This window comes from Sorex araneus, chromosome 1 (assembly GCF_027595985.1).
Source record: "Sorex araneus isolate mSorAra2 chromosome 1, mSorAra2.pri, whole genome shotgun sequence".
NCBI lineage: Eukaryota > Metazoa > Chordata > Mammalia > Eulipotyphla > Soricidae > Sorex > Sorex araneus.
The window spans coordinates 243,221,864-243,248,557 of record NC_073302.1 but is presented as its reverse complement, the minus strand read 5'-3'; the positions used below and the strand labels follow the sequence as shown (position 1 = coordinate 243,248,557).

The 26,694-nt window shown below is 40.9% G+C and overlaps 1 protein-coding gene across 3 annotated transcripts in view; it reads left to right on the top strand.

Moving 5' to 3' along the window:
* Nucleotides 1-26,694, top strand: part of ATP8A2 (ATPase phospholipid transporting 8A2) — a 651,431-nt gene that overhangs the window by 446,627 nt on the left and 178,110 nt on the right. For all 3 annotated transcript variants that reach the window (XM_055146569.1, XM_004604655.2, XM_055146669.1), the window contains exons 30-33: nt 1,339-1,417; nt 16,086-16,147; nt 16,968-17,024; nt 18,880-18,987. In XM_055146569.1, the coding sequence (XP_055002544.1) occupies nt 1,339-1,417; nt 16,086-16,147; nt 16,968-17,024; nt 18,880-18,987 (306 nt within the window). The remainder of the gene's footprint in view (nt 1-1,338; nt 1,418-16,085; nt 16,148-16,967; nt 17,025-18,879; nt 18,988-26,694) is intronic.

Here is a 26,694-nt window from a genome sequence, read left to right as displayed (position 1 = left end):
GAGACGTTACTGGTGCCTGCTCGAGCAAATCGATGAGCAACAGGATGACAGTGACAGTTCAAATTCAAAGGGTCATGTAAGGTGAGAGGCAAATTGGGGATTGAACCATTTACCAGGTGGTAAAGTCTACTCAGACTTCTTTTTATTGTTTGGTTTTGGGGCCACACTCAGCAGTGCTCAGAACTTATTCTTATCTCTACAATCAGGAACTACTCCTGGCTATGTTCTGGGGACCATATTAGATGCCAGGAATCGAACCTGGGTCAGCCACATGCAAGGCAAATTCCCTAACTGCTGCACTATCGCTTTGGCCCCTACTCTGAGACTTCTTTGCAGGCATCATAAAGGACTTTTATGTATTTTTTGGGTATGAAAGACAGGGAATGTCCCATTGTCTTAGAATTTTTTATTTGATTTTGTTGCCCCATACTACTTACAGTCAAACTGTATAACTCCTAGAAAGATTTACAGATTTTTAAATAAATGTAAACCAACTTTGCTGGTTCTGTCTTCTCCATGGCTTAGATGTGATTGAAATGCGTTCATAAAGCTGTAACAGCAGGAACTAAACCTTGTGGTCCTTTGCTTAACCTTTCAAGTGTTAAAGAGAACTTCTAAATGTGAATCATATTAACCAAAGTCATAAACATTAAGAAGTGAAACGAAAGGGATTTTTCAGGGCTAAAACAAAAGGAGAGAGAGAGTATGGGGAATATTATCTGCCATGAAGGCAGAGAGAGGGTGGGAAAGCGGAGGTATACCGGGGATATTGGTGGTAGGGAATATGCACTGGTGGAGGGATAGGTGTTTGATCGTTGTGTGATTGTAACCCAAACATGAAAGCTTGTAACTATCTCACAATGATTCAATAAATTTTTTTTAAAAAAATGGTAAGAAGACCATGTGAGAATTTACATTTAAAATGTTTTTAATGCTATTTTTTAAAAAAGCTTCAGTCTCTTGCTGTTTTCACCTAGTATAGCCTTCTTCTGGATGAGTATAAAACTGTGTTATCTTTCTTATGATTCTAAAGAAAATGCATCATAATTCACTTTTCAGATGAAGATAGTTTATTGATGTATGTATATGTGAATGTATACATATATATATGTATATATATATATTTGGTCTTTGTACTTAAGTGACATTGTCTGGAGCTAGTCCAGTCACTTGTGTGTGAAAAGGAGGAAATCATTTTTTTAAACTTCAAGAATAATATGCTCCTTCTGGAGCCGAGCAGCACATGGCCAGCTGCCTTCACAATGAGGCATTTGTTGAATTACGTAGAGGTCAAGCGTTGTGGGCAGCTCCTGACTCCCTTGGTTTGTTTTCCCTTAGGTTTTCTGGGGTCACTGCATCAACGCCTTGATCCACTCCCTCATCCTCTTCTGGTTTCCCATGAAAGCGCTGGAGCATGGTAACGCTTCATGATTTCAACCTTCGGCAAGCAGCTTCTCAGCCCTCTGGTGCCAGTGGTTCAAAATTGTTTTGCCCCCAGTTCTGCAGAGCTAGAAATCATAAGAACAAATTTGAGAAGCAAAACATACCTAAAAATCTAATGAGAGCAAGTTTCAGAGTTTATAGCTTGTAGGATTCATCGTGTTGGCTCTAAAAATCCGTTTTCTTTCCAGCTGCCCATAGAATTTACATAGTACGAATTTTCAACTTGATTTTTCATAAGGCAGGAGTCTTGAAGAAGAGCACTGTGTACTGAAACATCAATGCCTCTTGTCCACAAGTTTGAAATTTTCTGTTAATTCCTTGTTTTCCAAGCCTCACATACCTATATGCAAAATAACTTACAAGCGTTTCATCTTACACCTAGCTTTCTGAAAGAGTCTCCATTCATTGACATACAGCTTTTCAAACAAACTTGGGAAGGTTGTTTGAGGACTCATTCTCCCGATTGGTTTTAGTTTTCCTTATAGCTGGAATAGGATGTGTATGATGTGGCAGATTCTGTATTTGTTCACACTTCTTAAAGCAGCCAAAATGTTACCTCTTAAAGAGACAGGCAGACGATAGGTCGTTAGTCTCAGAAAATGATGATGTTTTCTGAGAATGTTCTCTTTCATCCCTCATAAATAGTATTAATCCCCTTGGGAAAAATTACTCCAAATGTTGACTAGACAAGGCCTCTTATTGTTCAGAGAACCAAAGAAAATGAAGTTTCCAAGCCTCTTTCTGTTCAATGTGTTTTGTGTTTCAAACAAAATCGATTTATCCTAACTCACTGATAGTCTTTAACCTGTTAAAATCTGACAGAAGCATAAGCACAACCCATTGTTTTTATCTGAGGACCTAGCCTTTCAATCTCTTGAGACTACCTATTCCCTTGAAGGGTCCCTAAGACTCTGGATCAGAAAATGAAATTTCCTCCTTCTAGCCCCAACCCCAATGGGGACATTCCAGTGAATCACCACCTTTGAATTCCCTGTGACTCATTTTCATGCACAGCAGATTTCATCTATTTTGACATGGTTCTGTAAGAGTTTTTAAGTAGATGAGAGTGGAATTTGATTTTGATTTAGAAAAAGTGACAGTTGGGTGATAAAAAGCAGCTGTCATTGTCATAGGATGGACAGGCCTGGGACAGATGAGCCTCAGAACAGAGAAGTGTCCCTGGTAGTGTACTTTTCATACTTAAGCAGAGACTAGGTGATATGAATGTTGACCACAGGTACTACCTCAAGTTTAGACACTGCAGCATGTGTCTAGTTTAGACATTGCACCATGCTCGACTCCAAAGCACTGCCTTTGGACTCCCAAAAAGTTTTACAGAATGGTAATTTACTTATCTATTTCAAATACACTTAAAATATGAATATTAGGTACATCTTACATAGAACAATAAGAACCTCTTGGTGTTCTTGTTGGTTAGTTAATTTCCTCTAACAGGTTTAATGGATAATTGAGAATTCATTTCTAAATTATTAATACAGAGTATTACTGCTCCTTAAACTTCTTCACTCATGATATTTATGTCCAAGCTACTATGGCAGGTTTTAGAAGTGAAAAGTCATGAATCAGTGTGTGATTCTTACCTTCAAATAATCTGTACTCTGGTAAGGAGATTATATTTACATGTGAATTATGCTAGTTCATAGTGTAAAATAACTATCTCAAGTAAAATACTGATAAAGGACCTAGATTTATCTCTCAGAGAGCCTAGCAAGAGAAAACTTTCACTGGGAATTACTATGGGCTCTTTAGAATCGGTAACATTTAAACATCCTGGAAAATGCAAACAGGACTGAGGTATGTAGAAACAAACCCAAAATAAAAAGCCAAGTAAAGTGATAATTTCAGGGGCCAGTGTAGAAAACTGAGAAGTTCAGCTTTTGAAGCATGGGAGATAGCAAAAAACTTTAAGAAGACAAGTGAAAGCTGGATTATAAAAGGATTTGAATGTGATTTGAAAGTTAATAAAGATTAAGGGATGTTTTAAAATTGGGGATTTGGATTTGATTAAGCAGTGAGAAGTCATTGTAGAATTTAGACCAAGTAGAGAATTGTGATCAGGACAGTTTGGGAAAAATCTATCTACTATGCCATGTTAAGGTAGAAGAAAACTAGTGGTCAGTATACTAGCTCTGTCTCTGCATATTCAAAGGGAGAGTTATAGTAGGGATAAATCCTGAAAATGGAAATGTGTTTAAAGAATAAGACACGTGTTTTGAGTAGAGCATATTAATTCAGCACATTACTGTATATCTAGGATGAGCCCCACACTGACTACAGTGTGGTTAAATGCTGCCTATAAGACCCAATGTTCAGTGGTAATAACATAATTGTATAACTATCAGTGTTCTGAGTTCTATATGTTGCCTATGGAGTGATATAATACAAAGATAAAACATAATGTACATCAAGAAAGTCCTCTCCAAGGAAGTGATAATTATGCTTCTTTCTTTGATGATTGTTGTTGTTGTGTTGTTGTTTATTTGGGGGAGGGACAGGGGGCCTGGATAGCACTCAGGAATTACTCCTAGCAGTGCTCAGGTGAACATATTGGATACCAGAGATTGAACCAGGTCTGCTGTGTGCAAAGCAAATGCCCTACACTCTGTATTATTACTCTGGCCCTATAAATTTTTGTTTTGGTTTGGTTTGGGTTTTTTATTTTGGGGCCTCACCGAGCAGTGCTCAGGAGTTACTCCTACTAGCTCTGCACTCAAGAATTATTCCTAATGGATCTGTGGGACCATACGAGATGCCAAGGATAAAATCTGGATCTGTCACATGCAAGGCAAACACCCTACCCACTGTACTATCACTCCAGCCTGATGATTAAGCTCTTGAATAATGAGTAGGGGTCTTCAGACAGGTGGAACAGGCAATATAGAGGAAGATGAGAGAGAGAAAAATGGTCCTGGTTAGGACCAAGGAACCTACGGGACATTGGGCATATTTATTTCTAATGGGGTCTGAGCTCTCGACTTTATTTTTCAGTGCTATGAATCAAATCCAGAACCTCACACACCCACCCCTGAGCCCACCCCCAGTCTTGAACTATGTTTCTTTTTTCAGACACTGGCGAGCATCTCAGGGCATTGAGCAGCCCTGACCCTGAACAATAAATTTTGGGAACATCCTCTTTTTCCCTGTTTTTTGCACAACTAGAGATCAAAACACATCTCAAACATTCCTCCGAGGCTACCCACAGCACCCCTAGTTCAGACAGTTGCAGGATGCCATGGTTGAAAAGAGGGCCAGAGTAGTTCTATGAGGCTCAGATAAAAAATCAGAAACAGACTTTTTCTCAATGAAAAACAAGAAGTAGGAGAGGTCTAACCTAGGATTAGCCCCGGAAGAAGGTAAGACCATCCAGTGAAGGAGCAACGAGTGTTTGGTGAGACAGCAGGAATCCCCTCAGTGGAGGGGTTGGGGAGAGAGTTGTGGTGGAAGCCAAGGAAGAATGCAAGCTTGAGACCGCAAGAATGCAAGCTTGTGCAGGTGATGGGATTACTTGTTTCCAGGAGTTGATTGACCGTCTTAAATGTAAGTGTGTGTCAGGGTCCTGGCCAGTAGACCCCGGCAAACTGGAGTATGATCCCCCAGCCATCGGACTTACTCCTATAGGAGAGGGAGTGGGAAGGGGAGAAGCCTCTGCCCTGCCCCTCAGCGCACCGTGGCCACCCTCCTGCCGCCACCGAGAAAGAACCACGCAGGGTGGAGAGTTGGATGTCAAGCAACTCTCATTTTAATAGCGCTTACATACTGATATTTAAAGGCAAATTTTTAGGGAGGAGTGGACATTATGGACACCTGGTTATCAACTCTTGAGTAAACATTTTGCTGGGCCCTTTACAGATGTTAACTAATGATTTATGTTCCCCTCCTCTCAAGGTTGGGTATGCTAGCTCAGACAAGTGGTGACTTTCTAGTTTCATCCCATTATCTCCTCAACCAGGGAGCCCTTCTGGGTGGAGTGCTGGCACAGGGCCTTAGGGCCCTGTTTGAGGAGAGCCTGCTCCTGCTTCTAAGGGCAGGGGATTTGGCCAGGGTCTCAGGCTGGCTGCTGAGACCCCAACAAGTGTGTTCTTACTACCCTTTGAATTGCCATTCGAAAAAATTCTCCTCGCCCCCTAAGAGGCACGGGAACACCATGTGACGCCAGTTGGGGTACCTTCAAAGCATACGGACCCTGATGGAGCAGAAAAGCATCCAGAAAATACCTTCAGCCCCACAAATTACCTGACACTGTCCTTCAGATAGCTGCCCACCTCAGAGCCCTCTAAGACTTTTGCTGGGCCAGGGTCAAGGGCCCTTAGAGTCACCTCATTTTCTTGCTGGATGCTGTGGACTATGTTACAGAGATGATGAGTTCTACTGGGGAGTATCCTCTTCACTATTCGTGAGGAGAGACTTAGGGACCTCACTGCTGTTCCCATAAGGCACATGATTAATTGCTGGGAAGAAATGCTTTTGAGAGAGTGTGAACACACTATTCCTCGGAAAGCTTCCAATAATTTTCCATTGGTGTTTGTGTGTGTGTGTCTGTGTTTGTGCATGTTTGTGTGTGTGTGTGTGTGTGTGTGTGTGAGAGAGAGAGAGAGAGAGAGAGAGAGAGAGAGAGAGAGAGAGAGAGAGAGAGAGAGAGAGAGACTTAAGCACTCCTTTGCTGGTGAAGTTTGGGGAGTTTTAACAGGATTTTTTCCCCCACTCAAGCAGCTTCTTAATTCAGATGTCTTCCGGCCATTACAGCCTCCCACATCCTCCCTTGGGACCCTTCCCTTCCCACCCTGTGATCTGAAAAGTTCGAAGTTAAAACCAGAGATGTCTCCCTCCCAGGGAAGCAGACCCATCCAGAGCCTTGGTGGTAGGCCACGCCTGGGTTTTCCATTAGTGGATCCAGTCTGCATATTTGAGCAAGGCCTCCTTGACTTGGAATGTGGGTATCAGCCAAGGAATGCAAAATCAGTTTCGATATTTTTTTTAAAAAAAAGGAAATTTGGAGATTTTTCTTCATGAAATTCAAGAGGGAAAAATTACAAGTGATCATATACCTACTGGCAGATAAAAATTCCAAAGAGGGGCAGAGGAGATGGCTCCTGGGCTGGTGCTAGCTCATGTTTTCACCTGGAAGTCCCTGTCCACTTCCTGGCACCCCATAGATCTCCTGATAGCATCACCAGGTAGGTTCCAAACATTAAAACCAAAATAAAACAAAATTCCCTCCAAATAATTTTTTTTTCTCAATTCCTCACAATCTGGAAATCATTCCCACCCCACCCCAATCCCCTTTCAGAAAAGAAAATACCATGTAGCTACTTATCTCCCCTGGGTCCTTCAACATTTTTGGAGAGGGATATTTTACTCTTTTTTAATAAAGATGCTATTATAACATCAGGCATGTTTAATAAACAAAAAGAGTAGTGCATATGTATAAAATGAAACATAGACTACTGCCCTTGGCATTTTCAAGTCATTTTAGATTGAACCATTGATGATCTATGTCTGCTCCTGGTAATTCATGATGACTTGCAGTGTTTTATTTTAAGCTAAATTTGGGCAAGATTGCTAGTGTTCTTTGGGAACCCAGTTGTTCATTAAAAAAAAAAAATTGAGTGTGGTCCCTCAACCAGATGAATGCTGTTTTCTGAATTTACTGTGCATACATAATTTGCCATAATACTATTTCCCTGCCTTACAGAACTTGCTCCTAGTGGAGACAAACTTGAACACAAAGTGGAAGGTCAAGGTCAAAAGGTGAACAAAGTCACAAAAGTAAAAGGTCAAAGTCAAATGGAATGCATGCCAAGGAAAGCTAACCTGTTTGAGTTTACATGTTATTTTCTGGACCTTGTGAAAACAGAGTTGAAGGATGATAGAAGTAAGAAAGGTGAAGAGTGCAGAGAACAGGGTTTCAGGTTGTGGCACTTGTAGCAGGTAAGAGTCTGGGTGCAGGTGAAGAAAACATGAAAGTGGAACCGGGGGATAGTAGTGTCATGAGACACAGATTGCGATGGGTTCATAGAATAAAAACTCAAACGTCAGATCTGTTGGCCCTTCGGGGACTGTGAACTTACTGTAATAAATTTAATGGAAGTTATAGATAGGGGGGTTATTTGTTTGGATTTTTGGTTTGGGGTCACACCTAGTGGTACTTAGAGCTTATTATTGGCTCTGTGCTCAGGGATCACTACTGGTGGTGCTTGGGGGAAGGGAGGCATATGTGGTGCTGAGGATTAAACCAGTGTTGGCTCATGCAAGGCAAGCACCTTGAGCCCTATGCTATCTCTCTGGCTCCAATAGATAGATTGACAGCAGAGCCATGTATTCGATTTGGCTTCCAGTTGACTGGTAGTCACAGAGTCTAGTGTAGTGACAGCAGCAATGAAGAGAAATGAAGAGCTGCTTTTAAGGTAGACTTGGAAGGACTCAACGTTGTGTCACTTAATCCTTCCCTGATGGTTCCCTGCCCTAAACCTGCAAGAAAGTGCTATTGGAATCATAGAGTTTACCAGCAAAGTATTATGTCTAAAAGTAAGATATGTGGAAAGAATACCTGACATTTTGTTCCCTTCTGATCATCACTGACCATCTGACCATCCTGTGTATGGCTTTATTTATTTATTTATTTATTTATTTATTTATTTGGCATTTGGGCCACACCTAGCAGTGTCCAGGGCTTACTCCTGGCTCTGCCTTACTCCTGGCTCTGCACTCAGGGAACACTCCTGGCAGAGCTCTGGGGACCTTTTGGGGTGTGAGAGATTGATTAAACTCAAGTCGGATGCCTGCCCACTGTACTATGGCTCCAACCCATCCTGTGTATAGATTTTTTAAGGTCCATTAAGAAATGGACAAGTGCTAAATAGAAGTAACAGAAGCCAGGAGCAGTAGCTGAGCATGGCCTCAGCTAAACCCTCCTCAGATATCTGGGAGGTGCAGTGGGCACCTCTCAGTCCCCTGGCCAAGCCATGAAAGAAGTGGAGCTTGAGCACTCAGAAAGAGCACTAGAAGCTTATAAATCCAATTACTAACCCAACTGTTATAATGCACTTACAACGAAACTAGTATTTTTTAATCAAAAAAAATATTTTCTATTCAGGTTTGTTTGAAACACAATGAACTGGCCTAGAAATATTCTCAGTCGTATAGCCTTACTGAACCACACTGGAAACATAATTGGCTTGAAAAGGCCTTTGTTTTCATTCACTTAAATATTTCTTATGTTTTCATCTTTTAAATTAACTGTGATACATGAATTTTGAGCTGTTGGATTCAGTATAATGTTGTCAAAAGTATGAGCCAAACTTCCCAGATTTCAGCCTTATAACCTTGTGAGGAAGTTGAATTGAGATGCATTATCCAGGACTAGAATCACTGTAATAGCACAGAAACCCCCCCCCCCCGACACACACACACACACACACATCACAGGGGCTTATCCCAGTAAAGATTTCTCTCTCACTGTATTCACATCAGATGGAGGAGTGCATTGTTCATTGGTGTATTGTCTGTTTTCTCATTTTTGTGTGTTCTCGATGCTCTGCTACTTGAGGCCATGGTTTGAAGCTATTAGCAAGAATCACCTCTTCTTCCTCAAGATAGTTTCTAGAAGGCAAACAACACTCTGGTCAGCATCATTTTGATATACAAATCATCATCATCATCATCATCATCATCATCATCATCATCATCATCTCGTTGATCGTCGAATTTCTTGAGCAGTCTCAGTAACATCTCCATTCGTACAAGCCCTGAGATTTTAGAAGCCTCTCTCTACTCGTCCTTCCAATGATGCCGTACTGGAGGCTCTTTCAGGGTCAGAGGAATGAGACCCAGCTTGTTACTGGTTTTGGCATATTAATACACCATGGGGACCTTGCCAGGCCCTCCCATGTAGGCAGGAAACTCCCAGTAGTTTGCCAGGTTCTCCCAGATGGTGAAGTAGGCTATAAGATATTGTGCGGCCACAAAGCTTCCAGGAGCTGGCTTTTAAGTGTCTGGATGCTGGCCATTGACAGGATTACACGGCGCCAGGGGCAGTCCCTGGGTGTGACCGCCTAGTTACTGGGAAATGGGAAATCTGAGCAAAGGAGGCCCAGTCCCAATCCAAGCAGTCTTGGAGGTTTCAGCCCCGGGTCCCACACACCTGGGTTCCTCTGCCAGTTCCTTCATGCGTGAGGCTTGTCCGAACGTGTGGAGAGGGGCCTTGAGCATGGCTGTGGCTATGCTCTGGAGGTCTTTGGCCTCCGGGAGCTCTGCATGGGGTAGGGAGGGAAGCTGGAGCCCATCCCCTCTGAGGAGGCCCCGGGGAAGACAGCCAGGTGCGCGGGCAAGAGACTCTATACAAATCAATCAATACCAAACCCAAATTCTCACCCATCTGTTAATCAAACCCTTACACACAAAGCAACATTTCCCCTACCTGAAATCACCCCAGGGCCAGACAAGAGACAACTAGGTAGGGATCACGCTCACAATCCACAACCTGCTCAGATTGTTCAGACTTTCCAATCCTAAACTTATTTGCACAGTCCACCTACCCTGCCTTCTACATTCCTTCCCATGAGTATCCCCATAAAGGCTCTCATCCATGCCCTCCATCTCTGATCTCTCCATCTCCAAACCAATGGTGATCTTTCCCTGCAGAATATCCTATGCCTCCTGTTTCTAGGGAGCTGTGAGTATAAACAACCTTCTTTATGGTAATCATTTCCATGTCTACACATCTTTCCATACCAGATTAAAGTAAACATAGCTCCATTTCAGTATAATGGAGTTCCTTTTCGTATAAGGCCCTTGTGTTCATCATCAGCTTTGACACCAGGAGGAGAGAGGGCCCTGAGGATTGCTTGCCCTCCAGCATCTCTGGCAGTAAGTGATCCATCACTTTGACTCTTGTCTAACTGGCAAGAGTGCCTAGTGACAAGGCCCCACCTAGGTGAGAACTAGGAAATGTCATTTAGCTGTCCACCTGAGAGAAGTGAATCTGCTGGCTCATTAGGTGACTGAGAATTTATTTTTTATCATTTTTATTCCTTCTTAAAAATCTATTTTTGGTAAACAGGGGTTAAAAAAAAGTCTGAAATTTGAGTTTCAACCCCTTCACTTTATCTAGCAGAAATGGCAGTGAAGAGGAGAAAATCCAGCAAAAGATTTACTCAACCAGGAATGTGGTGTAACCTAGCACTGGTTATGAATGTAATTATAATCACTAACACTTGTATAAACTCACCTTTTATAAATGCTTTCCAATATTTTAAGCCACTCTTTATAGAGAAAGGAAAAAATAAATTTTATCCTTGTGAATACATAGTTTTGGAAGCAGAAATAACATTTTTAATGGTAGAACAGTCAGTACAGACATATGAACAGATTGAGTTCAAAAAGATTATTAGTAAATCTGTTATCTGAAATTCTGAATATGTTTTCACTCTTGGTATTAATCTAATAGTAACTGTTTGGCATAGTAGCTCCATCACCCTAATTCCCCTACTGAGTCCTCCATGAGTGAGATGCCTGTGATTTTCAGGTCAGGTGTTCTAGGAATCTTTACTTCACTCAAAACACATAGAAATTCACCCCATCTGTTTTTTTTTTTATTATGGAACTTTGCCTTTTCTGACAGTGCAGTGCTCCACACTGACTTTATCTTTCTTTTTATGTTGTGTCAGCCATTTCCAAATTCATTCTCTTTTTGGTGGGGGGTGGGGGTCCGGCGTTAGCTGGATAACATGCAGTTTTTTTATGGGTACTTAATTGGAATAGCATCTTTACAAAATGTCATCACCTTCATCCTTTGGAATATTCTGAAATAAGTTTCTTGATCATTGTGAATGTTTAGAAAATGAGATGTACATATTATTTTCAAACCACGGAACTCCCACAAACATTCACAGAATTTATTGTGTCCAACATTTGGGGGCTTTGGGTCTCATTCACTTGTTCACAACTATTTTAGTAACAGTTTAAAAACTTCATTGAAACTTCGTTTGCTGGTCCTAGATTGTGTAGATTCCTAAATCCAACTAGATTTTGTAAGAAGTATGGATTTGAAAGAAAGACTTGTCAACTGCCGTGTGTCAGTGCATCCTTGAAGCCGCGTCACTGTCCTGGCCTGAAAGAGAATGGACAAGACGACCGGAGCAATGGTTTCCCCGGTCTTGCTGTTAACACCTTTGATGTTGCTAGTAATCGGGCACTAGTGCCAGACTAGGATTTTGTTTATGTGTTTTTTTTTTTTTTTGGTTTGGGGGCCATAGTGGATGTGCTCTCACTCCTGGCTCGGTGCTCAGGAATCACTACTTGCATTGCTGGAGGATAGAACCAGATTAACTGAATGCAAAGAAAGCACCCTACCCACTGTACTATCTCTCCATCCCAAGACTAGGTTTTATGTCACATGCACTCACACTTAAACCATTCTAAATGTGATCCAGTGTTCTCCAACAGCAAGATGGAGAAGTTTTCCTACTCTTGACTGTGAACTGGCCTCATGAATATTTGTGACAGCGAAGGCTCTCCGCTGCCCTTCAGCCCTCATTGAGAGAATGGGATCTTCAGTTTGTGAAAGATTAACTGATCTCAGACCTGTGTGATTAAATACCAGCTGTTCTGATGTCATCAGTAGTTTAAGCCTTACCTCTTCCCTTGTTCTATCAAGAGCCTTTGTGAACTAGTGAAATCTTGAGTTAGGAAGTACTCAGCATTCCTCTGGGTAGGATAGGGAGACAAAAATTGGTGAGATCCTCTCTCCTTGGCCTCTTTCAAAGGAACTTTTTCATAGCCTTGCTTGATTGGATCCCTATTGACCTCACCCTTATGGCATAGAACGAACTGCCTAACTCCTACTCCTGCTGCTCTCCCCCTCTCTGGGCCATTTGGAGAGCTAATTTCCCTTCTTCTGAATTGTCCTTTTTCCTCTCCCTGTCCTCTTCCTCCCAGACACCCACCACTACTAGCCCAGGCTATTTTATCTAAGGAATCATCTTACCATAACTTGCATAGACAGTGGTTAAGTAATGTTCAGAATGGTATCTTGGGCAATCCAAGTACTACTCTAGTTGAGGTGGATGGTGGGGCACCACAGAGTTTTAAATACCCCATTTAAAGAATTTCAGTTGGGATTTTTCAGTATCTGGCTAAGATTTTTTTTTCTACAAAACAGATGTTTTCTTAACATCTTTAATGCCTGATCATAAATTTTAATATCTGACTCAAATTTAAAAAACAGCTAGCATGTCTTCCATAAAGATGTTTTCCTTGTGTGGAGTAGTAGAAGCATAACAAAGCCTTTGACGTTAAGCAAAATGGGAAGGAATAACTTGCCAGATATGTGTTTCTGGAATAAACTGAATCATATAAGCTGAATTTCCAACCTTGCATTGTCAGCAAACTAAAGTTTCTGAATATGTTCATCCACAAATGGTTAAGATTTCTGTCTTTGCTTCAGAAGGTTGTTAGAAAATTTTAACCAGAAGTGATACCAATAGATACATTATTCAGTGACACCCAGAGGTACTTGCTTCCAAAATAGTTGAAATACAGCCTGTTAAGAGAATAGTCAGTTCCATGAGAATTTCCCCAAAAAGGTCTGTAGAGAAAGTGACTTGTGACTTGTTTAAAGAAGACGGTCTTTCCAGAGGCTCTTGGCATAGCCTAAAATCTCAGATTTGGTGGCATGTTTCTCTACCAAAGGAATAAATTGTTTCCAGGCAGTATCTATTTACACTAGGGAATGGGGTACTTTTTCCCAAGCAAAAAACTAAAACAACTAGGTTGATCTTCCAAAATGAGGAACTGAAATACTCACTTTATTCTGTCTTCCTGAATAGGTAACTTAAATGTTTTTAAATGGACAGTTTAATGTTAAAACTTTTACTCTCTGTAGCATTTTACTAGAGGACTAGCACTGTTATAGGACTGGAGTGATAGCACAGCAGGTATGATGTTTGACTTGCACACGGCCGATCCGGGTTCAATTCCTCTGTCCTTCTCGGAGAGCCCAGCAAGCTACTGAGAGTACTCGCCCACACGGCAGAGCCTGGCAAGCTCCCCATGGCGTATCCGTTATGCCAAAAACAGTAACTATGGAGATGTTACTGGTGTCCGCTCAAGCAAATCGATGAACAATGGGAAACAATGCTACAGTGCTATAGCATTTTACTATCATGCAAGTTAGAAATCAGTGCTTTTATAAAACTTTAAAGCTGCCATTGGTAAATGTCCTTTTGTTTTTCTGTTCATCTATCTGTTTGGTGCATGTTTCTTCTTTCAATGCCAAATTGCCAACATAGTGTTCTTGGGTTCCCATGGAAATAACCTGATATCTTAGCATCCATCCAGAAGTGATCAGAGAGCCTGCCCCTCTTAAAGCCATGTCTTTTTGTCATTCTCTGTACAAATGTGCACCATTTCTCTACTTTTGATTGTGGAAACAGTTTCTCCTCCTTAGCCTGACTAAAGAGAAAGCCTTCCCTTCATTGTATTAGACCTCTTACTTTCCAGGGTAAACTTGCCCTTTTCCAGCTCCTCCTCTTTCCTTGTTTCAATCGGGTGATTTCAGGAGACATCTGGTAATGTTTGTAGACTCTTGAAGTTATCACAACTAAGAGGTGTGTACTCTGGCACCTTGCTGGTAGAGGCCAGGATGCTGCCGAGAACAGGACAGTTCACCACAGCTGAAAATTATCCGAGGGAAGTGTCCCTGGTGCCAAGGTTGAAGAACTCTGCACTACTGAAACGTACCCTCCCCCCACCCCAGTTTAGAACCACTCAGCTCCCGGGGACCCACTGATCTCCACTCTGCACACTTCCTGTGTTTCTTGAGGTGCCATAAAGCTGCTAGAGAATGAATCTAATTTTCTGTCTACTTTGATTCTCTCCTGTGAAGTTTCTTCCCATTAGCATTAGTATTTCAGAGGAATATGTCTAAATCTAATTATTTGCCCCCTTGAAGCTGTCTTCTTTTGTTCTGTTTAGGTTCATTTTTCTAACTCGGTTCCTGAAAAACAAACTCTTACTTAAAATGTTTGTAGTGTCTTCCTAGCTGTGGGGACTTTGCATGCTGATTAACTTTTCCTAGTTGCATCAATTGTCTCTTCTGGATCATGCAGATAAAAATATTCTATTATATACAGTATTTTACAGGAGTATTATATATGGCTAATGTTACTTATTAACACTAATACGTTATTGTTTTATGTATAGTAGATTATCACCTATATCAGTATGCATGCTCACAGTTCTTATTCCTGAAACATATTTTATTTTCTAAATGTTTTATTAGGAGAATTAGGAGAGAGGGCAGATCCTGGAACTGGGTTACTGGGTACCCAAGATTTCCAAATTCTACCATCTACCTATTATGCAACATGATCATTATGGCATTTTAGAAAATTAAGCCCTTTAAGCTTGATTCTTTAATAAAGTTAGATTATTCAACAAGGAAGTGTGTCAATTGGTGAACCCCCAAGTATGGACACATAGCAACTACTGGGTTGGTTTGAATGTAAAAATCCTTATCTACCTGGCCTGTAACATCTAAATTTCATAAAAGAGATGAACAAGAGATTGACAGTGGGTGGCATCTAAAAACACTCCATTGCTGATCTTAAATTAGGCCTTGATGCCTCTGAGTAGAAACTAGACTCTTCGTAAAAGGCAGCTGATGTGAATTAGAGAATTCTGTTAGTGCTCTGTCTTGGGAATTGTTACATTTATTATAATAGTCATCCTTAAAAATTAAAAAGTGGAAAAGATAAAAATTACAACTTGAAAGGTCTACTTAAATTTTCTAGATGTTTCCCATTGGGTTATTTGCATCCCTTCTATTCACAGAAGCAGACATTCAAATAGTTGTGGGGCTGTAGAGATAGTTCAGCAGGTAGAGCAATTGCCTTTGCCTACAACTCACTCAGGTTTGATCCTGGGCACCACATATGGTCCCCTAAGTTTAGTAGGAGTGATCCCTGAGCTAAGAGCCAGGGGTAAGCCCTGATCACTCCTAAGTGTGGTTTCCAAACAGAAAACACAAAACATGAAAACAAAACAGAAACTTACATAGTTGCAGATGAGACAATGAGTAGAAACTGTTTTCTAAAATTTTGAACATTGTATAACTGAAACCCAATCATGAACAACTTTGAACCTCACCATGATTCAATTTAAAAAAAGATAGAAAAAAATAAATAAAATTTAGAGTTAAATCACTATGAATCGATTTTGTATCTATACTATAATTTTCTTTGATTGACTTATATTTCCAATATAGCAAATTTAAAGTAAATAATAAATGAGCCCTTGGAAAGGTCTGATGTCTAAAAGTCAAATTAACAAAATATATGAATATGAATATATTCTTATTCATTTCCTTTAATAGCCCAACAAACAAAACTGTTAATCTTTGTAAAAAATATACATTTCAAGTAGGATGAGCATTTGATTAGTTTGTTGATTTCATGTGATTCATTTGGAGAAAATAGAAAGAAGAGACATTAGAGTCACAAAAGCTGCCACTGCAAGCGCCCCTCCCGCTTTGATGGATGTTTCAGACGCACTGTTTTACATTCTGAGTGAAGTAGATCTCAGTGCTATGCTTTGGAAGTTAATATTACATTTTTATTTTTCAGATGCTGTAATGTCCAATGGTCATGCCACAGACTACTTGTTTGTTGGAAATATTGTTTATACAGTAAGTTTATCTCCCTGTTTAGTGAGCCTTTTGATTTTTCCAGTACCAGGGGATCATAGGACCCAGAGTCTCATACATTTGAGCCCAGAGCTCTAGCACTGAGCCGAGTTTCCAGCCCTGGTGAACCGTTTCTAAATGCATGTCTCTAAGAGCTTCATAAAGGCCTTCCTTATTGTTATTTATTTCAATACATTTATGCATTTTATTTTTTGTTTGGGGGGCCACTCTAGGTTTGCTTCTGGCTCTGCACTCAGGGATCACTCCTAGTGGTATTAAGGCCAGATGTGGTGCCAGGGATTGAACCTGGGTCAGCCACATCAAGGCAAGTACCCATCCATCACTCCAGCCCCCAATGTAATGTATTTTAGATATGAATCCCATAAATACTCTTAGTAGTTGTGAAATCCTTACCTTCATTTTTAGAAAATGCGATGCAGAATCAGGATTTCTGAACAGGAATTAGCAGATTTCCCTGTCAAGTAATCACTGACACATTTTCCTGTGAAAGAAATACCACCAAGGGAAGTGATTTCTCTTCAATCCTCCCAGCCCAGTATAGGGCAAAAATAACAGTTACTTGTGTCAAAAATAACAATTCTAGAATTGTTCTAGACAATCATCAGAATTACACTTGTTTTCTTAAAAAAAAAGTAAACCTGCCTGAATATTTCTAAGACTGACATTTAGAGAATTAGCTATCAAAAAGGCATCTTCCAAGTTTTCCAAATCTAGGAAGTCAAAAGGGGAGATTGGGATTCTCACAAACACAGAAATAACTCACCGAGGACTGTCTGTTTCCCCAAACTCCATCTTTTCACAGTATGTTGTTGTCACTGTCTGTCTGAAGGCTGGTTTGGAGACTACAGCTTGGACCAAAGTAAGTATTCTCTAGAATTATTTATCCTTTGTAAATGTTTCTATAGTTGGATGGCTTCTTCTTAAAATTGACAAAACTTTGCATTGGAACATCTAATTTTCAGGCATACAGAAGTTTGTACGTTTCAAACTTTGGGAAAATGATAAGTAACATCTAGTTCTTTCATTTTAAATTTTGCATAATGGTTTGATTTTTATCAGAGCAAATTTGCAAGCCAAAGTTTCTTGATGGTTCATTTGCTTGCATTTAATACAGCTTAAGCTACTGAAAGTTATCTCCTTTCAAATGTATAAATGCATGGTAAAAAAAAATGTGCATGCACACACCTGTAAAATATGAAGGACTAAAAAATGGAAATTTTTAACTTCCATTTGCCATCCAGAGATGATCACTCTTAACACTTGACTTCACAACCTTCCACACTTTGGCCCATGTGTATTTTTTTTAATAAAATAGCACATTACAAAACAGCCAATTCTGTAATCTTTTTCCATTTAATAATATTTCATGAATATTTTATATACTTCTACAAAGTCATTATCCATGATTGCAGAATATTGGATTTTATGTATATCACATCACTTATTCAACCCTCAATTTTAGCAACCTTGGTTATTTGGTGATTACAGCCAACACTTCATGTTTTTGTGCAATTTCATGTTCATTTAAGAGTTTTTCATTGAAACACTTTTACCTAATTTTGTGCTGAGAAATGGCTGGGGAAGGGATTGGGGAATGGGTGACTGCAGTGGCTATATTAACAGACAGTAATTCTGAGTATAGGTGAGCTGGACCTTTTCTAGGAAGTCAGAAAAGGAGGGAATGAGAGGTGGTCCTAATGAGGAAAACCGATCCCTGTCCCCATATTTCAAACAGCCTAACTTTAAGAAGGATAACACCAGAGAATAGGACCTACAAGGGTAGCTGAGTAGCTGAGTCAGGACAACATGACATAACCATGGATTGCATTCACTATATTCTTGATATGGTCACAGTCTCACTTTGTAACCTTGGTAACCTGGGAACATCCTCTAAATATGCTCTTGTCCTTGAGAGACCCAGACTTTGCTTTGCAAAACAACACAACTGGAAATTTGTGTTTCTATACTCTCCTGCCAGCTGCCTGCAAATGCCCTGTCCCAAATCAGATATTCCATAACATGGAGCTCTTTACTTTCTCTGGGCCCAGTTTTGGAGCACCAGCTCAACTGGGTCCACTAGCATAATTAAAGCAAGGTTTTCCTAGTTCTCAAGGTGTGCTGCATGTTTTTTCATTGGTTTTGGTAGAAATTTCAGCAGGAGCCCAAAACTGGATTTTGATAAAACATAACATTATTTTATGGATTGGATAGTAGGGCATAGAAGAAGGAAGAAATCAGGAACTGACATATTAGGAGGACAATGAGAAAAATTTTAATATTTCTATAGTTACTTGAAAGATTATTAACATGTAACATTCAGTCTAATTTTCTTCTGCGGGCATTTGGGGGCCACACCTGGCAATTGCTTAGGGCTTACTTCTGACTCTGTGCTTAGGGAACACTCCTGGCATTGGTGGTTCTAGGGATGGAATCAGGGTCTGCAACAAGCAAGACCAATGCCTAATCTGGTATACTATCTCCCCAGGCCTCCAGTCTAGATTTTTCTAAGTTTTTTTAGAAAACATAACTGGAACTCTCAAAGCAATAGCTAAAAGCATCTTGTTGAGCATCTTGTTGATCCAGAGCATCTATTTCATTGCTATCTTACAGAGTAATGAGAACCCTTGATTTTTATGGCTCCACAGTGGAGCAGATGCTTTTAAGATGCTATAGGAAAGGCCTGCTTGAATCTGTCTTTTCTTTTCTCCTTCCAGTTCAGTCACCTGGCCGTGTGGGGAAGCATGCTGATCTGGCTACTGTTTTTCACTGTCTACTCAACCATCTGGCCCACTATTCCCATCGCTCCAGATATGAAAGGACAGGTCAGTACTACTAACTGTGAGTGGACTTCCCATGTCTCATGACAATGGCAGACTTCAAGGAGTGGACACTGACACTGTGGCCTGCTGCTTTCAGAGCACAGCAGGAGAGGATCAGACCTAAGCAAAGCAAAGCAGAGCAAATGGACAGAGGCCACCCAGTTCCCGAATGTGGTGATAGGAAGTTTAACTCTGGTACAAATGTTTGACCTGAAGCCTCTGACCTTCCCCAGCATCCACGGTCCCATGATGAATTACTCTTAATTCTTGGTTGCTTATGTCTCTGGGAAAACTGGGATTATTTTGAGTCCTTCACATTCTGGTGATTAAGTGACCATAGTCGTGATGTTAGTTGTGCTTTCTCTGCTTCGTTCACAGCCACTTGTGAAAGATAACTCTAATCAATCTAATCACCAGATCATTCATTTCCAGTAATATCTCATTGTTCTTTTCTTGGACAAAAAGACTGAGATTTGGGACCTCTATCCTAGTTTGTACCTTTTCTTTCCTTTTCAGTTCTCTTATGTTATCTTTGTTCATGATTTGAGATTGAGCCATAGACAGTGGCATATGAAATCTTCCACTTTGGGGAGGTGCTTGCCAATGCTACAGTCTAATCCCCCTTTGCTTACAAATAAAGCTGTAATGGGTGATGCCCTCCTGGAATGAGCCCCTGGCCAGCTCTGCTGTGGCTCAGGCTGTGTGCTGTAGGAGACCTCTGCCGGATGCCTCTTCAGAGCGTGAGGATTCTGTCCTTACAGAACCAGGTCCCTTACTTCTCCTTCTTTCCACCTTGAATCTTCTTCCCAAATAGCCAAAACTTGCCTAGTTCAGCTTGCCCGATCATCTCCAAAGATAGGCCAGTGGACACATGCTTGGGTCCCAAGGGGTAGCTATTTCCAGGGAACGTGAGTGGGCCCATGGATGATTCATTGGTACCCACCCACATTTATATGTCAACACTCACCTTTTGGGGGTGATCCAGGGATGGAAAGAGAAAAACCCCGCTTCTTTGACTGGGGTTCCTGCTACAAAGACACCTCTTTGTGGAATATTTGTGGGCAGGTCTTTATGTCGAATATCTACACTTCTGTTGAAATGAGCCTAAACTCTAGCCTTCCCGAGTCTCATAGTGTTTCAACAGGATGCATCAGGAGTGGTTTATTTTGCTTTTCCCTGAATTAAGCAGTCAACAGTCGGTCTAGGGTGTCCAGGACCTTCTCTGAGGTATGTGCTGAGTAAGATGGACTTGGCCAGTCTCAGTGGACCTGTGCATCATTTCAGGCCTCTTCACTTGGTGGAGAAAAAGTAAAAACTCACCTGATACACACTCATTCCTTTACACATCCAGGTGTCTGAAGAAATAATAAGACATTGAATAAACCCAGTTTTGTATAAGAAGATGATTGTTTCCCAACAAAGATACTTTGTACATATGAAAGAATCAGTTATGCCTCTTTTTTTTTTTAAGTAAAACCATTTTATTTAAGAAATCCCAAGAGGGAGGGCAAGGGAGAGAGAAAGAATAATACATTCAAGAGATAATGCCGCAGGCTTCTCCTGGAAGGAGAGAGCCACGTGTCTCCCATAAAATAAAAGAAAGAAATCATACATCCCATGCTTAGATGCAGGTGACCACAGATATGGGAATATCTGGAAATCAGTGAAACTTGATATAAGTGGTACCCATCCCATACAAGCAAAGCAAGCATTGAGTGACCATAGTCATGATGTACCACTAGAAGGAGGGCTTGGAAAGACATTGGTGCTTCCAATATTCTCTTGACTTTCCCTTCCTGTGAAAGGTGAAAGATGGGTGTGATCTGATGATGTCTTATCTTGGGGGGACTTTACAGCACTGGGTTGTGGCAGATTGCTGTGCACAGTCTCCTCAGTGAGAGCAGTGGGCAGCTAACAGGATGGGGGTCCTGCCTAGGTCCCCGACTCCACAGAGAGATTCCCTGGTGAGTCTCTGGTTGTGTTGCACCAGTAACAATTCAAACCTGTCTGGAACAGACGGGCCACTGGCTCAGTGTCTTTTTCAGAGACCACCTTTAGAAGAGTTGGGTGGCCATGTTGGCATACCCTGCCAATTTGCTGTTGAGAAGTTTCAGTATCTCTGTATCACTGTCATCCCGTTGTTCATCGATTTGCTCGAGCGGGCACCAGTACCGTCTCCATTGTCAGACTTGTTACTGTTTTTGGCATATTGGATACGCCATGGGTAGCTTGCTGTCTCTGCCATGCGGGTGGCTTGTTGGGCTCTCAGAGAGGGGTGGAGGAATCGAACCCAGGTCTGCTGCGTGCAAGGCAAATGCCCTACCCACTGTGCTATAGCTCCAGAGATAGTAAAATTTCCATCATCAGGAATTTTTCAAAGGAAATCAGGAATCTTTTCCACCAGACAAAAATTGAAGAATATTACAATATTAAATATATTATATAATATTAAATCACATCACGATCTTGAAATCCCATTGATCGTTGAGTTGCTGGAGTGGTTTCAGTAACCTCTACATTCATCCTATCCCTGAGATTTTAGAAGCCTCTCTCTCCTCAGCCTTCCCAACAATGCCGCATTGGAGGCTCTTTCAGGGTCAGGGGAATGAGATTCAGCTGGTTAAATCACATAAATTTTTGGAAAATCTTTTTTTAAAAAAAGTTAAACCATACAGTTTTAACTTTTGTATGGGTTGGTTCATTTCCGTGAGGCAAGTGGTGGTGTTTGGGAATTGAATTTAGTAGACTGACACCACAGTTTCCATTAGACACGGAGTAAGTTGTTCCATGAAGTTTGACATCAGAGGATTTCTGAGTTTATTATCTGTCATCTATCCAAAGAACTGTTTGTTCTCTCTCGTCTTTCTCCTGAGGAGATTTCAGTAGGAACTTCTTGTCAGAAAGTAATGTGAGGGACTGGAGAGATAATACAGTGGGTAGGGCACTTGCCTTGCACATGGTGGACCTGGGTTTGACCCCAGGCATCCCATATGGTGCCCTGAGTAATTCCTGAGTTCAGAGCTTGGAGTAACCCCTGAACATCAATGAGTGTAGGCTCCAAGCCAAAAACAAAAACAAGAAAGCAACATGAGAGCCAACTTCTATCTCTTTCACCCCATATATACTGCCCAGTGGTTTGTTCATTCTTTGAAACACTGAAGAGAAGTATAAAACAAATGAACTATTTTGATTACGAAAACTCACCTCAAGTGTTAGAAATAAGTCACTGATGCTTTTACCAGAATTAGATGGTGTCAGAAAGAGAGAAGGGATTAAGTGTAATGTCAGAAAGTTTCTCTTGGGAGAAAGGAATTACTGAAGCTCCACACAGAGCATTTCTATCCCTTTGGTTCTCGCTCGATGTTACAAGCTGAATATTTGTGTTCCCTTACATTCATATGTCGAAGCTCCAATCCCCATGTGATGATAGAACTAGAACGTAGGACTGGGGAGGTGATCAGGTCAATAACAGAATTAACAGCCTTATGAAGTGCCCAGGACATAGCTCATTCATTTCTGGCCATAAGATGACACCACAGAGAAGGTAGATGTTTGCACTTGGAAAGGCCCTTCACCAGAGTCTGTGCATGTGGGCACCCTCATGTAACTTCCATCTCCAGAACTATGAGCAAAAAACTTCTGTAGTTAATGTACAGACATAATAGACCAAGCTAAGGCCCCCTGTGAGTGCATATGGGTGATGCGTTCTGGGAAAAAGGCTGAATGATCATCCTCATCTGTATTATTTTCACAGTGTTTCTACTGATTTGTTTAAACAAACAGTATTTGCAAATAAACCGGGCACTTTGAGTTCTGGAAGAAAACTAGTGTCTCAGAGCAAACAGCATTTCTCACCCAGGAGCCAGAAAGACTCAACACACAAAATGTTCTGTCTATTCATTGCATCTTAAACTATTCAAAAGATGCATTGTTTCTGCTGGGGTTTCCTAAACTAATTTGATTAAATATTTCTTTGTTTTGTCTGTTATATTAGGAGTTTTTCCCACGGGGGGACTAGGGGTGGGAGAGAGAATGCAGGTTTTCCCTCGAGGGCAAAGGCAAGGCAAGGCTGTAGAATGAGAATTATTTTCCAGTCAAAGAGTCTTTATCTACCCTCAAGCACCTCATGATGTGGTGCATGAAAGAGCCAGGAAGTTCCAGTGAAAATTGTTGAAATCAAAGAATCCATCTGTGTACTTCCTCTTCTGAAAATATATATACAACATTTATGGGATTTTAAGGTCTACCATTTTTCTTCCTAGGTCCAAGCTAGATTCAAAGGAAATTTAAAGTTCAGATTATTCCCATTCTGGTTGATGCCAGGTTGAGGCAGGGAAGATGTGGTAATGTTTTTCTCCAAGGGAACCTTGTTTTTTCTTTCTCCCAATTGCAGATCCAAGGCTTTCTCCAAACCTCCCAAATGTCAAAGCTTCAAGGCAGCAGACTTACTTTACCCAAGAATTGGGTAAATTAGAGTTTTGAATTAGATGAGGAAAACTTGTTCTAAAACTGGTTCAGGAAATCTTCTGTATGCATTTTATTTTAGGAGTGTCTGAGGAATACCTTCTTATTTGAATTCAGTTAAAAGTCAGTAAACTCTGGCAAATCATCTCATATGCACTAATCTCCTTATCAGCAAAGTCAGAATAATATCACCTACCCCAATTACCTCAGAGGAGTGAGGCAAAGATATAGTGAGATAATCAACCTATGAAAAATGAAAAGTGTGAATACTTTTCTTTCTCCTGAAGTGAACAAGTACCTTTTGCTTCATTTCTTAAAGTAATTTTGCATTAAACATTATATAGGTTTTAGATGAGTATCATATAAATCAGCATTTATATATATATATACACACATATGTATATACATATTACATCAGTGTTCTTCAGCCCTTTTACTCCTGTGAAATAATGGTACCTGTCCTTCATACTTGTTCACAAACTGGCAGTTATAATGAAAGCAGTAGACCAAGTGATTTTCAACCTTTCTTTACCTGTGGCACCCACTGCCCTGTGGACCAATGGCTGAAAATCACTATTCTACATAATAGTTATCACTAAAAGACCAATTCCATTTTTTTTACCAAACAATTGATGCCTGTTATCTCATCCCCCTTCCCTTGTGCCAATTAGTTCTTTGATATTTTGGTTAAAATTTTTATTTCTATCTTGTTCAGTTAATTTATTTGTTTTGGGTCTCTATCAAATCATGTGATGGTGTAGGCAATGATTGTCCCTGTCTGACTCACTTCATTCATTGTGATACCTTCTAGATTCATCCATGCTGTTGCAAGTGACAAGATTCCATTTTTTATTTTTAATAGCAAAGTAGTACCCATTGTGTTATGTACCACAACTCCTTTATCCGCTTATATGTCTATGAGCACTTTGTTTTCCAAGACTTGCATGTTGTGAGTAAGGCTATGATGATAATGTTGTATCCTTTGGAAAGGTAAATAATTAGAAATTAACTGATAACTATTTATCCAGACTGATAACTGAACTGATAACTGATAAATAGAAATGCTGTGATTTAAATTTCCAATTCTTTTGACCAAAGAATTTTAACATTTGGGGGGTTGTGATGTTTCTTATGTCCATTGATCTCCTATATCTGAATTGTCTGTGCTACCTTTTATAATTACACCTTTCCATCACAAAAATACATTTGCAGGACAGAGAGAGAGAGAAAGAGAGTCAGAATCTCTCTGGGTCAGGTCTCTAGTCTCCTATTTTTATTTATTTGTTTTTCTGGGTTTTGTTTTGGGTCACACCAAACAGTGCACAGAGCAGTCTCCTAGCTCTGTGCTCAGAGATCACTCCTGACAGGCCCTAGGGTACCATATGCAGTGCCAGGAATTGAACCCAGGTCAGACATGTAAAGGCATGTATCTTTCTTGCTAGACTATTGCTCCTAATCCAGCTTCTGATTTTCATAAATGTTTAGGCTGTGCTTCCCTTTAGAGTTTTCACCATGTCTCTAAAGACCCAAGTTTCAATGTTTAATGAGAACTGGATCTTCTAGGACTGGCCTGCTTAAACTTTCCACTTGTGACCCTTTTTTGCCTGAGAAAATTTCTCCCCTGTTTTTAGAGGGGCTCCCAAGCAGTGCTCAGCGGTTCTGGGGACCACTCCTGGTGATTCTCTGCCAACTGAATTAGTGGTTCAACCTAGGGCCTGAAGATTTGGGGCTGAGAGAATTTTTTACATGACTCTGGTTCTATAAAATATATAAATCAAAATAATTATAAATACTTATCATAAATCATACTTTTTTGTTTTTTACTTTTTGGGTCACACCTGGCGATGATCAGGGATTACTCCTGGCTCTGCACTCAGGAATCACTCCTGGCAGTGCACGGGGGACCATATGGGATGCTGGGAATCAAATCCAGGTCAGGCGGCGTGCAAGGCAAATGCCCTACCCACTGTACTGTCTCTCCAGCCCCCATACATTCAATTTTAAACAGTTTTTTTGCTGCACCCCCCACACCCCTACATTCAGTTTTGCAACCACCTCTGGGGTTCTGACCCACGTTTTCAGATACTAGGTTTCAGGAGAAAATGGCATGTTGAAAATAGTCCAGGTTCATTTCCATTTCTGCGATGATGATGTGAAACTTAGCAGGTCCTGCCAGTGGCCATAGTATCTTGCTTTCTGAATAGATGATTTACCCAAAAACATTACATCGTCCACCATGGAAAAGTACTTTTCACTGACTCTGGTGCTTTTCCTTTCAAGTTCTTTGTATTGCGAGTTAAAAAGAGAGATAGAAACTTATACTTCAAAGCCTGCAAGCTGCTAATTCTCTGTGTTGTGCCAAGCTCAGGGCTCCAGCCAGCTTCTGGCACATGGCAGGCTTCTTCTTCTTTTTAATCCAAAATATAGACATGGGTTTACATTTGAGTTTTATGCACACATTTGTGTATATGCAATGCAAATCCCAGAGAACCAAAAGTAAACAGGGGAGAGAGTACTGCCATGGTTGAGTCAAAGCAACTTGGTCTTTGTCTTCCCTGACTCATGAATTCCTCTGACTCTGCAGCCTGTAGGAACTCGGGCTCAGGGCTCCTTAGCATGACACAGAAAAAGAGGGATTTGGAATTCTGGTTGCATGTGTTCGAGTAGGCAAGTTGAGATGGAATGACTTGTATGAATTTCCATCCATCCATGGTCCAGTTCCAGAAGTTAGACTGGGACCTACCTGGAGACTAAGTTCTCAGGTAAACTACCCTTGTGCATGGAGGTGGCTCTTTGTCCCAATCTCCTCCTCTGCCCTTTGTTAGAGAGGCCCAGTTTCTATCCATATTCCACATCTGATGCAGCAGCCAATATCCTAAATAGGAGCCCTTTGTTCCCATAATTCCAGGAATTACTGAGCTGTTGTGAATGATTCCGAAACCTTTGCTGAGGATGGTGGGCGGGGTGGGGGTGGGGGGACAGGGGAAGGAGGCTCAGGAAAAGAAGCTTGCTTTCACCTTAAAGAACCCCATCTTGGAGGTCAGGAGTTAGGACACATCACGGTCTCCCGTCCCCCCCAAAATAAACTCATCCAAGAGATGGCCTTCTCTTGTATGTGATAGAGTGATAGAGCTATGGGGGTCATCTAGAAGGAAGCCCTCCAGCAGCATCAGCTACTGAGAGGTGGAATAGAGAGAGGAAGCTGAGAGGTTTCCCAGGAGTGGTCAGACCTTGAGTGAAGCCAGC